This window comes from Manis pentadactyla, chromosome Y (assembly GCF_030020395.1).
Source record: "Manis pentadactyla isolate mManPen7 chromosome Y, mManPen7.hap1, whole genome shotgun sequence".
Lineage (NCBI taxonomy): Eukaryota > Metazoa > Chordata > Mammalia > Pholidota > Manidae > Manis > Manis pentadactyla.
Genome location: NC_080039.1, coordinates 31,353,312 through 31,369,044, shown reverse-complemented (window position 1 = coordinate 31,369,044; position 15,733 = coordinate 31,353,312). Strand labels below are relative to the sequence as shown.

The following is a 15,733-nucleotide window of genomic DNA, read 5'->3' as shown; positions in this document are numbered from 1 at the left end:
TGGACAAAGGCAGGAGGGAGGAGAGTGGAAGAGGAGGCTGGGAAATGGGCAGGAGCTAAAACATAAGGAACCTTCTATACCCAACTAAGGTGTCACACGAGGCGTTACTGAGGGCTTTCCAGCACAAGCATGAGAAGCCGATTGGCATTTTGGCAGATCCACTGCTGGAAGCCAGAAGAGTGTGAGTCATGGGGAGTCCACAGGCAATGTACATGTGAGTGTGGCTGTCCAGCAAGCTGGAATGGAGGCAGTGACACAGGGATGAAGAAGCCACGAACACAAGACATTCAGGCTCCAAAGGACTTGGTGCTCAAACAGCTGTGGAAGGACAAGGAGAAAGAGACATCAAGGATGACTCGATCTTTGAGGAGAAACCTATCAACAAGACTGGAAATCCAGCAGAATTAGAGAAGCTGAAAGAAGATAAATGATCTCTGTCTGGATCCCATTGAGATAAGGGGCCTCAGCAACACCCAAGAGGCCAGTGGAGAGACTGGGACTGCAGATGGAGATTTGAAAGTCGTCCGCATACACGCACTGCCTCAAGGAAGCGCCTGAGACCACCTAGGTGGGAGAGGAGAGACCAAGGAAGGACCTTAAGAAAAACCAGCACTGTAGCAGACAACAAAGGAAAAGAGCCAGCAAAAGTCATTTCGATGATGGCCCAAAGGACAGGGAAACAAGGAGTTTTCCTGCTGAGTGAGCCATCTTTTTCAGGAGGCAATTACAGCACAGGCAATTTAGGAATTAAGCTCTGTAAAAGCAAACCAAGTTCCTACCTCTGAGCAGAAGGAACAGCATCCCCAGGAACCAGCAGAGAACGTAAAATCTGCCCTCATGATAGAGGCTCTGATCAGTTTTCCCCAAAACACCAATCACTGAATATGGGGAAGGAGGATACAAACAGTGTCCCCACCTCCACAGTGCCCCCCACCTCCCCACCACCCCAACCCCAGTTCAGAAACCTTAGTGGCATCAACTATGAAGATCTCTGTGGTTAAATCAACACAAAATAATGATTCATGCAGCAGCAGGCCTATCGTTTCAAGTCCAGATGTTTCCTCTCCAAACTTTCATTCAAGGTTCAGGGCATCTATAAACATTAAGGAAATTAAAAGAAATGCTGCACATACCAAAAAGGCACATAGTTGCTTTAAAGACCGACCTATTTGACCAACATAAAGCACTCAGTTTTCCAAAGTTCGGGTTGTGTTTTTTTTAAATATTGCCTGTTTAAAAAAAGCTAAACGATAAAACTTGATATATTCTGCAATAACAAAAACAGGTCATTCTTTCAATTCCAAGTGGCATGCATGAAACTAAGTTTTCTCTAAGCTTCACCTGATTCCAAAGATTGTTGATAATGTCATTCTTAAGAGAACTACCTTCAAGGAACTAATTACATCGACGTGGTACAAGGAATCCCATAGAGATGGGGAAAATGAATCAATACAGCTATACCACCAGAAAAAACTATGTTTTGGGCTAGTGATTAATTTTTCTCCCTTTATTTTTGATTATTTCAAGATGGTTTTAAATGTTTCTGCCCCAAGAAAAAAGTCACTGTGCTTACAAATTTACAAGCATATGTATAACTAGCACAGCTAAGTATCACCGTGCATACAAATTTACAAACATACATAATTAACATAGACAGATGGCAGAATTTTGTCAGCCTCAGCATTTGCAAACCACTGGCAAACACGCACCTTCACCTCCTTGGAAAGTCCGGGAGGGCTCATGGTCCTGAGGCTCAGGGCCTCTGGTCCCCCCCTACCCCTGCACCTTGTGAAGCTGTCTTTAGGCAGTCCTGTTGGACCAAAAGCCCTCCTTCTCTCCCTCTCTCAGATCCCCACACCAACTTCACCTTCCTCCTGAGGCCACTTGTACTCTGTGCTCATCTCATCTCCCTTTGTTTGATGGTCCAATTCAAGTGTTTATGTTCTATTTTCCAGAGGGGGAAAAAAAAGTAGTCTGCCATACAAGATTATAATTAATTAGTCTGATAAAGGCAGCCGTGTTCATGAGAATTCCACATGTAACAACTCCCAGGCAACATATTCTGCCCTTTAGCCACAATGGTTAAGGAAAGCACAATTCAACAAGGAGAAAGGTCCAATTCCTGACATCATACTGGCAGCTAGCCACCCCCCCTCCTCTCCTCTCCTCTGGCCAACCCTACCTGAGGACTGATTATCTGGACTGGGGATTCTCCCTGCCTCTGCCCCACTTCTCCATAGCTCCCAGGCAACCACCTGCAGGGAGCAGACCACAGAGCAAGAGAGGGTGAACATTAAATCATCAGGTGGAAAGAAGCTGAATCTACGGGCATACAGGTCTCCTTTTAAGTAATAAGTATGCAGGGAACAAAGTACCTGCTAACTGGACATGCACAGCAATTCCTTCTACAAAGTAAATAATCATTCCCTCCTGTACAGGTATACATGAAGCATCGTCTCTTAAAGTCAGGTGTTTTGTTAAAAGGCAAACTTTGATTTCTCCCTGGATTTCACCTGTTAGAATAATCTCTCTCTTGTAACGAGTAAACCAAGAAACGTGTAATGGCCCAGACACGCCAAAGGCTCATCTCTTGCTCATGTTCTGGTACTAATGGGAGGGTAACCGTGTTCCAGGCATCACGGTAGCCTCATCAGCATAGGTCGGACTTCCCTCTAACCGGAAGAGGGGGAAAGAGGGCAGGCTGAACCGGCAGGCCTCACTTTCATCTGCTTTCATCGGGTGGAACTGTCACGTGGCCACACCTGGCCACAATGGAAGCTGGGATCTGTCATCCAGCAATGCGTCCACAAGAGGACACATGGGCTCTGGTGAGCAGACAGTGTCTCCGCCAAGTCTGTGGGTCTAACTGTACGCCCTGAAAGGTTTTCTCCAGCCAGAGAGCGAAGCAGTGAGGAAATGGTGTCTGTTGTCTTGGGGATACTGGACCTTTATCTTTCCTACTACTTTCACTTCCCAAAACCACTGTTCTAAAGTCCTGTTTTTCTGAAAATCACATTGCTCTGAAAGAGAGACTTTTCACTGATATTATAAAAAGAAGAAACACTATTATTCAAAAAATATTTTTGAGGGAAAACAGGAAATGATGACTTCCAGTGGGGGGTGTAAATAACATAACCAATGAATTGGTGCTGGGCAAGAGATGTGGATTTTAATTAAATTCTTCCCTTCAAATCCAATACTATGCAAAATCCCTAACAAAATCTCTAGGAGACAATAAAAATGCTACCGTGCAAAATCCAGCTCCAAGTCTTTCCATAGTAAATTGGTGGGTCAATACATTAACATTACTTTTTATATTTTTCAAATTCTTAATGAAATAGGATGTAGTCATGGAAAGGAGGAAAGGAGAGGAGAGAAGGAATTTAAATTTACTAGAGCTAACTTTACATACTGCCTCCTTTAAACCTCACCATAATATAATTTTTAAAATGGTAATGATTCTAGTTTGACAGACTGAGGATAAAGGATTAGAAAAGGTTAAGGGTGGAGCGCAAGATCCAGCTGCAAATGCAAGCTTTGCCACTCATCACTGTGAAGACCTTCCCTCCAAACTGGAACCACTGTGGCCAGTGGAGGGGGCAGGGGTGACCTCTCTCCCCTCCCTGAGCACAGCAGTGGTCCCCTCAACTGGCAGACCTCCCTTCACCCTTTGAGATCTGCCCTACACCAGAAGCTTATCTTCAGGAGAGAAAAAAAAATACTGTCTGATGAGGACATGACCAGCCCAAAAGAAACAACCACAGCTATGGCCTTAAAGGAGTCCCCAGGGAAGCAGCCTCACCAGATCACTCGCCCACACCCACCCAGCCTCCAACGCAGGTCATGATGCCCCACTCTGAAATTCCCACGGACGGCAGCAGCACTATACATTCAACAGGAACCTCACAGATGGAAGAGCAAGGGCAAAACAAAGCTGCAGAGCTCAGGAGCGCCCTCTATGCAGCAAGAAGACATTTTGAAAAAACAGTATAATATCCTCAAGAGGAACCAAGGAACAAGATGAGTATGGTATCAAAAAGGAACATTCAAGGGCAGCAATGACAACAAAAGAACCTTTGCAATTTAAAAAAACTGAGCACACAAATTTAAAACTCAATGGAAGGACTCTGACATGAGGTTGCATGAAATCACCCAGGAACAACAAACAGAGAAATGAAAAATAAGTCTGCAAAAATTACAGCTAGCATGAGAACCAAGATGGCAGCATGAGTAGAGCAGCAGAAATCTCCTCCCAAAACCACATATATTTTTGAAAATACAACAAACACAACTAATCCTAAAAGAGAGACCAGAAGACACAGGACAACAGCCAGACCACATCCACACTCACGAGAACCCAGCGCCTTGTGAAAGGGGTGAGATACAAGCCCAGCCCAGCAGGACCCGAGCGCCCCTCACCCCAGCTCACTGTGGGAGGAGAGGAGTCGGAGCAGGAAGGGAGACGGAGCCCAGAACTGCTGAACACCCAGCCCCCGCCATCCGGGCCAGAGTGCAGACACAGTACATGTGTCAGGTGCTGGAAACTAGGGAAACAGGACAGTAAAACCTGTGAGAGGATCTCTGCAGCCGGCGCCCCGGGAACAAAGAAAAGCGAGTGCTTTCTGAAAGTCTTAAAGGGACAGGGACCCCACAGCTGGACGGAAGTGCCCGAGGACACTTAGCCCAGCAGCTGGGAATCACGGGGAACTCTGGGCACCCAAACCCCCACAGCACAGCGTGAAGGCCCCTCACCGTGATAAACAGCCTCCCGCTCTTTTCCCCCCCCAACGTGGCTCCACCATACTGGAGCAGCAGCCCGAGGCAGGCCATGCCCACAGCAACTGCAGGGCTAAATAAACTCCATAGATGCTGGGCTAGATCAGAAGCCCCGTCTGCACACAGCTGCCCAGCACAAGCCACTAGAGGCCACTGTTCTCCCAGGAGAGGAAGGCCTTAAACTGGCAAGAAGGGACTTTCTCTTACCCAACACACACGCCAGCTCCCCACAAATACATCTATCACCATGAAAAGGCAGAAGAAATTGATACAGACCAAGATCACAGAGGCAAACCCTGAGAAGGAGATAGACCTAACCAGTCTTCCTGAAAAAGAATTAAAAATAAAGCTCATAACCATGCTGATGGAGCTGCAGAGAAGTATGCAAGAGGTAAGGGATGAAGTCCGGAGGGAGATTACAGAAATGAAACAATCTCTGGAAGGATTTATAAGCAGAATGGAAAAGATGCAAGAGGCCATTGATGGAATTGAAATCAGAGAACAGGAACACATAGAAGCTGACATAGAGAGAGACAAAAGGATCTCCAGGAATGAAACAATATTAAGAGAACTGTGTGACCAATCCAAAAGGAACAATATCCGTATTATAGGGGTTCCAGAAGAAGAAGAGAGAGAGAAAGGGATAGAAAGAGTATTTGAAGAAATAATTGCTGAAAACTTCCGCAAACTGGGGAGGAAATAATTGATAAGACCATGGAAGTGTACAGAGCTCCCAACAGAAAGGACCCAAGGAGGACAACACCAAGACACATAATAATTAAAATGGCAAAGATCAAGGACAAGGACAGAGTTTTAAAGGCAGCGAGAGAGAGGGAAAAGGTCACCTACAAAGGGAAACCCATCAGGCTATCATCAGACTTCTCAACAGAAACCCTACAGGCCAGAAGAGAATGGCATGATATATTTAATGCAATGAAACAGAAGGGCCTTGAACCAAGAATACTGTATCCAGCACGATTATCATTTAAATATGAAGGAGGGATTAAACAATTCCCAGACAAGCAAAAATTGAAGGAATTTGCCTCCCACAAACCATCTCTACAAGGTATTTTAGAGGGACTGCTCTAGATGGGAGCACTCCTAAGACTAAATGTCACCAGAGAAAATCAAACGACAGCAAAGAAAGCAGACCAACCAAATACTAACTAAAGGCAAAAGATAAAATCAACTAGCCACAAAGGCAGTTAAAGGAAACACAAAAGAGCACAGAATCAAACAACCAACATATAAAGAACAGAGTAGGAGGAATAAGAAGGGAGAAAAATAAAGAATGACCAGACAGTGTTTAAAATAGCTCAATAAGCTAGTTAAGTTAGACAGTAAGATACTAAAGAAGTTAACCTTGAACCTTTGGCAACCACGGGTCTAAAGCCTGCAATGGCAATAAGTACATATCTTTCAATAATCACCCTAAATGTAAATGGACTGAACACACCAATCAAAAGACACAGAATAATAGAATGGATAAAAAAGCAAGACCCATCTCTATGCTGCTTACAAGAGACTCACCTCAAACCCAAAGACTATAGGAACAAAGAAAGACTGAAGTAACAAAACAGCAGCAGAATCATAGAACCTAAGAATGGACTAACAGTTACCAAAGGGAAAGGGACTGGGGAGAATGGGTGGGAAGGGAGGGTTAAGGGTGGGGGAAAAGAAAGGGGGCCTTATGGTTAGCATCTGTAATGGGGGGGCATGGAGAGACCTGTGCAACACAGAGAAGACAAGGAGTGATTCTACAGCATCTTACTACACTGATGGACAGTACAGTAATGGGGTTTGTGGGTGGGATTTGGTGAAGGGGGGACCCTAGTAAACATAATATTCTTCATGTAATTGTAGATTAATGACAAAAAATAAATTAATTAATTTAAAAAATAGTAATAAAAATAAATAAATAATAATGAATATGAAAAAAAAAACCAAAAACAATTACAGCTAGCACAAAGAATCAAGAAACAGAAAGGCCCATTCTCACTGCATCTGCAATTTTACAAGGCAAAGCACAGCCACCCATAACAAACAGTTACTCTGTCCCAAAGGTCAACAGTACTAAAGTTGAAAAAACCCTCTTCTAACCCAAATTATGGTGTGATTACATAGCGAGTATGGGAGCCCAAGAAATATGCCTGGGTAGTTGGTGGCAAGGAGGTTATGTGAAACAAAGGCCAAACCCCAGTCTTCCACAGTGGGAAGTCCACGGTTACCCCTAACAGGAACAAACAAAAATAGCAGCAATACGGAAAAGAAGCAAATGCCAAAAGATATCAGCTAAACTGTTTCTCGAGTTATCTCTAGGGAAGGGGAAATGACAGAGGAGGGAGCTGCTGATAGGAAATAAGCCCTGAAGAGCTACTTGGTTATTTAAACTGTACAAGAACCACTTTGATAAAAATAAAAAGTCAAGAAGATACACTAACATTCTGTCTCTTTCCTTCCACTAATAAGCAAAACTGTTGCCTTTAAAGTACTCAGATTCTACCCTGTCTGGTTAATGCTGACCTTCAAAATTTGCCTTTGATCTCAAAATCTCAGTCACCTCCCACCAAAAGGAAACACAAACCCAACCTTTCCCAGCCCACGCGGAGAACTGTCCCTCCTTCCCCATCCAACACAGGTGGCTGACATTCCCTAAAACTTACCCCAGAAATTTTTTTTGAAGCCCAGGTTTAAAAAAAAAAATGTTACTCTTGCTTTGCTATTGAGAATATCCTGGCTTTTTAGAACAACCTTATTGGTTTGACCCTAAAATAAGGTTAGCCTGATTCTTTTTTTTTATGTTGCCCCATTGTCCTACTAAGCTACGTTACCCCACAGAGAAGTCTTTTTTTTTTCCTGAAGAGAAGTTTTAACATTCACACTAGGAAATGGGAACAGCCTCTGTCAACTAGATGCAAATATTTTACCCAAGGTAACAGAACAACTCTTCCAGAACATACTCTCTATGTTACAAACCAGCAAAGTTTCAAGAGACCAAAGCCAGCAACATGCAGCCCTCAGCCCTTCCAAAATCTTGCATGTGGGTGAAAGTTTTTGGCCTGGAGGGCTGTGGCTTGCAGAATTTCTCCTCAGAGTGTTGCCCCCTTTCCATGACACTGGAAAGTAAATGTTAAGACCTGAATACAAAGTTCATTCAGTGTTTAAACCCTTAAATTATCTTATTGAATGTTTACATTGTGCCCCATGTACAAAGAAGAGAAGCTGCACAGAGCTTCTCAGAAACCCACAAATCCAGGTTTATTTGCATGTGGACACAAGAGAGCTCTGGCAGGTGCACAAATCCCAATGCTTTCCAAATAGAAAAGCTAGCCCTTTCCAAGCCAGGAGCCCAATGTCTTCGGCCATGAAATAGAAGAGCGAGTTTTAGAAATCCCAGCTCTTTAGGACAAAGTGAAAACAACTGTTTTGTTTTGTTTTATTAAGTTATCATTGATATGCAATCTCATGAAGGTTTCATAGGAGCAACATTGTGGCTATATCAAGTCCCCTCCACACACCCCACTGCAGTCACTGTCCATCCGTGTAGTAAGATGCCACAGAGTCATTACTTAAAAACAATTGTTTTATGACAAGTTCATTATTGTACCATTCTACATTTAGCTTGTGGGCAAACCAGCTTTCTTTTTCTCTCAAAAGATGAATGTTTGGGCATGTTAAGAAATACAACTGAACCAGGAAATTCAAACCCATCCTGGTACAGATATTTGATTCAGGGCTTAAATTTTATTTTTACAGCTTTTCACACTGCAGAGCCTCTAGATTTCCAGATGTGAATCAAGCTAAATTAATATCTAAGAAAGAAAGAATCCTCCAACCATTGAACCTCAAAGCTCCAGCCATCAGACCTTGAGATCTCACTTAGGCTTGGCCTGACTTCCTACCCACCCCCACCCACTGTGCCCAGAACTCTTTCTGAGAACCACGGATGGGAACTCAGCAGGGCCCACGTAGGTGAAGACTGGATGGCATAATAAAGATATACTGGCAAGCCAGTTTGCAAGGTAGGTCTACCAACTGAAAGAAGGGGCTTTCAGCACAAGAAAGAAAACTCACTTTTCTTTTTTTAACCATACTATTTATATACAAGTGAGTCTTCAGAATTACACTCCTAACAACTGGAAAAACTGCAGCTGACCTCAAAAGGGACCAAGATCTTGATGCGAGGAGTTGCTGAGGCCACAACAGCAGCCCTGGCCCCTGGGTGTGCTGAGGTGGCTTCCCCCAGCCACCACATATTCATACCAGACACCTGAAAGAGCTGGCATTCCCAGGCACAGGAACTGCAGATGCCAGGGTTCTTGTTTGAGGAGCCAAAGAATGAGCTTCACAGTCAAGGTAGGAGAGCAAGGTACGGGCTTTTATTTAGAGATACAGTGAAAGGACAGAGCTCTTGGCTTACGCCAGGAGGGGACAAGAGAGTCTGTAGTGGTGCGTTGTCTAGGGGGTTTTATAGGCAGCTGAGGATTCTTCGAGAACATGAAAAAACTTAGGGGTGTGGACTTGTTAAGTGGCCTCTGAATATTTAGAATTAACTTAACACAAGCAACTTCCTCTGATGATTTCTCCTTGAGATACCAGCATCTTGGTCTGGGGGCATATGAAACAAGGATGGGCTGAGGTATTGTTTGCTAAAGAGTAAGTTGAGAATTTCTAACGTCTTAACTTCTTGGGTATTAAAATGCAATCTTATCTTTAAGGTGGAATCCTTCCCGCCTTTTACTGTGTTGTTTATGCCTGGGCTTACTTGCTAAATTAGTTGCCCAGTTTGCAAAATCACTACATCAGATCTGAAGGAGAATGACAGCACATAGGCCTGGGCCTTTTAGTATGCTAAAGAGAACCTTACACATGATTATAAATGGTTAGCATAATAAAACGTGTGCTACTCTTCTTTATCTGGGGAACATTAACTGATTTCACTGAAGAATGATTCTAGAGCTCAATGTTAAACATAGAATTTTAGCAGGTGGGGGTTCCTTGCATGTAGTAACATTGCTCTGACTGCAAATATCTCACCCTGCCCCCTTCAGGGGCCCTCACCCTACTCTGACTACATCTATGGTCCCTGTCTCACTGCCAGGGATTGTGCCTTGACACAGACATCATGCAACATCCACAGAGAAGGTCAGATCCATGGGTTCCTGGTCCATTGCTCAATTCAACAGGTGACTCTTTTTAAAACCCGCTACTGATATGGAGAAAGCTTGGTTCTTGGGAGCAAATATAAGGACATAGGACTGAAAGAAAAAAGAGGGGATACAGTGAAAAAATGAGGGAATACGAACTCAATAGTCCAAGCAGGTTTATTGCTGAACCTGAGAGAGACCCCCTTGTCCTGGCCAGCAGAACAAAGGAAAGGGGGCCTCTAACAGGTTAAGAGGCTTTTTATAGCCAGGGTTTTCGGTGGGCTCTTTGAGGGGAGGAGTCAGGGGGAAGGTGGGCTTGTGGCTTGCTGACGTGTCCTCTGGAGAATGGTTGTAGCCTAGGTAAGATGACACCTAGGTCTCTCTGAGATGGTGGGTGGGCTTGTTTGAAAGGCGGCCTTCAGGTCCAGATTCTATCAAGGACAACTTGTCCTGACCAATGTCACTGCTCATTCTGAGCTCGCAGGTCCCCAGGTCATCAAAGACCATGACTTAGCAGGGCCCCATAAAATCAAGCCCTTTCAGCCACAAAGGAAGGTGCCATGCATGCTCCGTGCCCACCAGCACCACCCACCAAGGCCCATCTGTGCCCTGAGCCTTCTGACATCAGGACTCCTGCTCTGGATAACGGTCTGCCACCTGGCTCCATGCACAGCCCCAAAATGTGCAAGTTCCCTTCCACCCACCTTTCCCCACCTTCTCCATCCAAATTAGAAAGGCCATTTAAGGACTTTGTGTCTTGTCCAAAGAAATGTTTTAACAGTCTGGTGCCCCCTGAGAGGGGGAGGCAGTTTGGGAGCAGTTTTATTCCCCAGAGGCAACCTGAAAATCATCCACTTGCCAAAGGAGCTGCCCTTGGGACCAGGCCAGGCCCTAATTAACATCTACTCTGCAGCTTCTGTCCAAGGCCCTACTCTGACATTTTTGGGGGCAGAGAAAGAGGGGAGCTTTAAGAAATGGCACGAAGAAGGGGCTGGGGCTTCATTCCTTCCCCCCTTTAACAAGCACTACTGAGGCTGCAGGGGGCCAGCTGACACCCAGCTGGTGCACTGAATGCTTCCTAAGGAATCCCTTACTGCCTTCTTGGAATTCTAGCCCCTTCCCTAACCCCACTGAGGTTTTACATCTGCTGAACTGATGAGCAAAAGGAACATGCAAAAACAGGACACCAAGGACATCCATGGCACCGACTCACCCAGGTCCTGGGCTGTCCTGCTTTCAAGGGCACCCTCAGAAATATGAACAGCTCCGAGTCTATTTTCTTAGGACATGGACACTATTTCTGCTCCCTCTCCAACAGCAGCATGGAGAAACGGATATCTGTGGATTTCCCAACCACAGTAAAACGACAGGCTAAAAGTCAGGTGACAGATCCAGCATCCACCTTTCAGTGGAGGTCTGGTGGGACTTGACACACAAGCACTTCAAATTCCAAGAATGCCACTCTGGGGAAGCTGGTATCCCTCTAACTTCAAACTAGACCCAGAAGAAAAGACAGTCCTTACCCAACAGCCCTGCTGACTATGCCCATAAAACACAGCTCCCAGGAGTTTCTGCTTGATTTCCTTTTTGCAGCTACAAAAAGGCAGATGAAGCAAGTATTTGTTTGAGTTTTACTATGTAAATAAAGCCGATTTATCAAGGCCAGTGCTTGGGAAGCAAACAACCCTCCATGCAAACTACACAAAAGGCCACTGTTCAAAAAGAATTAAGCATGAGCTCTAAAAAGCTAAAAACCCTTTAGAAACAAAAAACAATTTTGCCCCAAAGGGACATTTGACAGCATCTGGGGACTTCTGATGGCTGTCACACCTGGAGTAGGGGTACCAGGTACCAGTACCATCAAGTGGGTGGAATCTAGGGTTGCTAGTGAACCTCCTGCAATGCACAAGACGGCCCCCACCAGAGAGCCAGCCAGCCCAGAATACCAACAGTGCGAAGGCGGAAAAATCCTCATCTGATGGATGTGACAAAGTTACTTAACATGGCACTGCCAGTGGTTCTAGACAGAGCAGAGGCAAAGCAGGAACATGTGGGATCAAGAGCTGGTCCTCATGGAATTTCCCATAGCGTGCCAGGTTTGTGACCTCAGGGCTTCTGTTTAGCCTCCCTTGGCTTAGCTGTTTCACCTACAAAATGGGCTAATAAAATGTCTCCATCTGAAGATCAGGGACTGCACAAGCCTTCTTCTCGGCATCTCTCCCAGTTCTGAGACTTGCACGCCTATGAAGCTGTCAATGAGACCCCCCATTATCATGAAACAACTGTGTCCTCTAATAGTAGATCAAGTTACACCCAAGTCAGATTCTCTTAAATAGAAAATAAGTTGTGTAATATCCCAGGGGACTAACGTTTAATTACTTAATTACAAGGTGTTTCAAAAGGAAAAAAAAACTGTTAGAATTATTATTTAATGTGTCCTGAAGATTTTTCGGGTAGCTATTGTGAAAAGGTGATTCAGAGCTTGGCTTAATCCACATTCGGATGGTGGAACAGTATGCCCCAGTCTCCATCTCAACAGAAGATTTTCAATCTTTAACTGGTTTTAAATGGACACACTTTATCCTTTTCTCATAATGTGACAGTTAATTACCAGCTGTTAGATTGTAAATAAGCATCACTGACAACTTAATCTGGGAGGAAAGACAGGTGCATGAAGTACTGCGAATACCATGCAACAGGACGTGTGGTTAACAAGTATTGATGTACTTGTGCAAGCAGCCCCTGTGCATGTACACACTAGCATATGTGGAAATTTAGTACAGAAGTCCCAAACTGTCCAGACTCCTCTCCATCCTAAGCAAAGAAACCACAGGATTCTAGCCATGTTGGAGCATCTATAAAAATGAAGCAGCAATTTAAGGGGGGGGACATATGTCACTTAAGAATCACAAACATTTTTATTTCTGCAAAATCTGATGTGCAATCCAGAAAAGCTGAGCACATACACTATCATCCTAGCTCCAAAAACTTAAAAAAGAAGAAACCTTAGCAACTACCCAAACACTGTGAGAGCTAACAAGCCAAATCAGTAGCAAACTTCCCCAAAAAGGCCCCAGTGTGTGTCCACTGGGTTTTACTGCCCGCCTCCTTCAGTTTGAAGGAGATGGGTGCCTCCTGGTCAGGGAGCACAGAAAGCCACTAACAATACACTAGGTATTTTAAAACTTGGGGTACCTGCAGAAAAGAGGAGGTGCTCTGGGGTCCCCTTCTCCAGCTTAGTAAAAACAAAAATTTTAGAGTTTAAGGCACTTCCAACTTTCTTACACCATGTAAAGTCAAAAGGCAAGACTTGACCTTAAATAATGTTTCACAGTGTATTCGATTTCCTATAAAAATAAGTCTGAGGTATGTTGCACTGTGCACCTTGTTTAAAAAGAATACGGGACATGCTAAAAGTCTGAGTCATTTGCCTGGCATCCTTTTAACTTTTACCATCAGAAGTGCCATTGAAACCTTTATTAAAAAGGCATAAACTAGCATGCTTTAATACACACATATGCAAGAAAAGGCCTGCTGGGCAAGGTGTGTCCACAGTATGCTCACCATCTTTTTCCAAGAATCCAATTCCTTAATGGTTTTCAGGTTAGTTAAGTTTTTATAATAAAAATCACAGCCTCTTTCTGTAGTTAAACATAAGTTCCAGTGCACATCTCAACAAGGGTTTCCTCAAAGTCCCTAGTTTTTTTAATATAAAAATGAGAGAAAAAATAGAAAAGTCTGGTATCTCAATTGGTATCTGAACAACAAAGCCACACTACTTTCCAAACTCATTACAGCAGGGTGAGTTAGGAGCCGCTTTATTTCTTCCTGCTGTGGTGAAACAGTAAAGCAGAGAAAACTAGTAAGTCACCTTCACACACTTCTGGTAGTAGCCAAGGATTTTTACACTTTAAAAGGAACTTTGTCCCTAGGAATGGCCCAGCCCAACCTTTCCCAGAGAAGCTGATCAATAGACACTTTTAGCCGGAAGAAAACTGGATGATTGGTTGTTCTGTTTTTACTGGTTTATACAGGTTGGGCTGGTAAATTTCAAATGTACTTTTTTTTCTGTTCTGAGACAAGAGAATTCAAAGTTCTAAGTCAGCACCCCTCCCTTCTCACACACACATATATGTAAAACACATTCCTGAGAGACCAGGAATTTCTTAGTATTGCAGCTAAAGGACGATGAACAGTTTCTGTACGTTTCTGCAGATATCCAGAGCGCCGTGGATCTAGGGCTGGAAGCCGAAAGTCAGTAAATATTGATGGGCTGATGGGAATAGAGAATGGGCTGGCGGCGGCGTCCTAGTCTAGGTTTCCTAGTGATAAGCGGTGCAGGTTCAAGGGGTGCAGAAACAAAGACCTAGGGCGGCAAGAATGGGTCTGCTAGACCTCGGGAGGGGTCTGCTCGGTCCACCCTGGCACAAGAGAATGTTCCTCCCTAACCTCTGGGCAGCCCCACAGGTGCAAGCCGCCGCTGCGGAGGCCGGGGCTGACAGGGGACCGGGTCAGGCCTCTTCTCGGAGGGGGAAGGGAGGGGACCCGGAACAGAAGCCATTTAAACTGCGCTGCGCTGGGGGCCAGCAGGGCTGGAAGCCACCGCGGAGCGGCTGGAGTGTTTTCGGGGGCGCGTCTCCCCACGTCCCCGCAGGTGACCTGGGTAGATGCGCGCCCGAGGCCAGTGCGCGATCAGGCCGCTCCCTCCGGTGTCCCCACCCACAGCCACCTCCGGGCTGTCACCGTGTGGGTCCCGCGGCCGCCTTACCTTGGTGATGACCAGCGGCTCTCCGTGCTCGCGGCCGCCCTTCAGGGTGAAGCCCCACGGGGCGCCGCCGCTCAGCTGCACCTCCACCAGGCGACCGACGTCGGCCGCCCGCACCTCGGCCTCGGCCAGGCGCTCGGGCCGCCGGCGGGGATCGGCACCCTCCATGGCGCGGGGCGCGGAGGCGGCTCCCCGCTCAGCCCCCCGGGCCCGCCCGGCCCGCGCCCATGCACTCCGGGGAGCACCGGCTGGCCGAGGGCGAGGGAGGCTTCGAGCGCCCGCGCCGCCACCGCCGCCGCCACCGGCGAACTTAAACTGCAACTTAGGAGGAAAGTGCCGGCCGGAGCTTGCAGCGACCCGGGAGCGCGGGCGGGGCGGCGCGCGGGGGAGGCGGACCCGGTAGGGGAGGGGAGCGGCGGGGAGGGGCGGGGAGCGGCGGGGCCGGCGGGCAGGGCGCGGAGCTGGGCGCGCGTTCGGGCCCCGCGAGGTCCCTGGAGGGTGGGAGGAGCGGGAGCTCGGGCGCGCTCCTGGACCCGCGCGGCCGCCAGGGTGCGGGGGCCGAGGCGCCCGGGGTCCCGCGGTTACCCTGAGGTGGGGGTGTGCCCGCCCAAGGGACCTCGCGCCGCGGGCCGGGGCACGGGCGGGGGTCGCGCGCTCGGACACCCGCGCTATCCCGTGGCGCAAGTGCGCGCGCTCGGTGTCCGAACCTGGAGCCCCCAGGTGCCCGGAGGGTAGGGGGCAGGAGCGCGCGCCCAGGTCTCCGCGCGGCACAGAGCGGGCAGGGGCGCGCCAGTGGAGGCGGGCGCGAGTTCTGGCCTTTGGTCCCGCGCCCGTACCAGGCTGCCCGGGAGGCCGAGTCTCGGCAGGTGAGGCGGCGGGAGCGCCCGCAACCCACAACAGCCTCCATCTTGGCGCGCGCGGCCAGTCCGGTGCCCCCGCCTTTGTTCTCGCGGGCTACGGGCTGCCGCGCAGGTGAGGCCGGAGGCGCGGCGGGAGCCCCCTGCGGGCCGGAAGGGGGACCGGCCTGGAAGCGCGGACGCACCCT

At 47.1% G+C, this 15,733-nt stretch overlaps 1 protein-coding gene across 1 annotated transcript in view; it reads right to left on the bottom strand.

Moving 5' to 3' along the window:
* The window catches only part of LOC130682118 (protein Shroom2-like), a 42,172-nt gene extending 27,098 nt beyond the window's left edge, over window positions 1-15,074 (bottom strand). The window contains exons 1-2 of the mRNA XM_057496248.1: window positions 14,491-15,074; window positions 2,183-2,255 (exon numbers count right to left, since the gene is read on the bottom strand). Coding sequence (XP_057352231.1) covers window positions 2,183-2,255; window positions 14,491-14,856 — 439 coding nt within the window. The 5' untranslated portion in view covers window positions 14,857-15,074. The remainder of the gene's footprint in view (window positions 1-2,182; window positions 2,256-14,490) is intronic.
* Window positions 15,075-15,733: the final 659 nt, after the last annotated feature.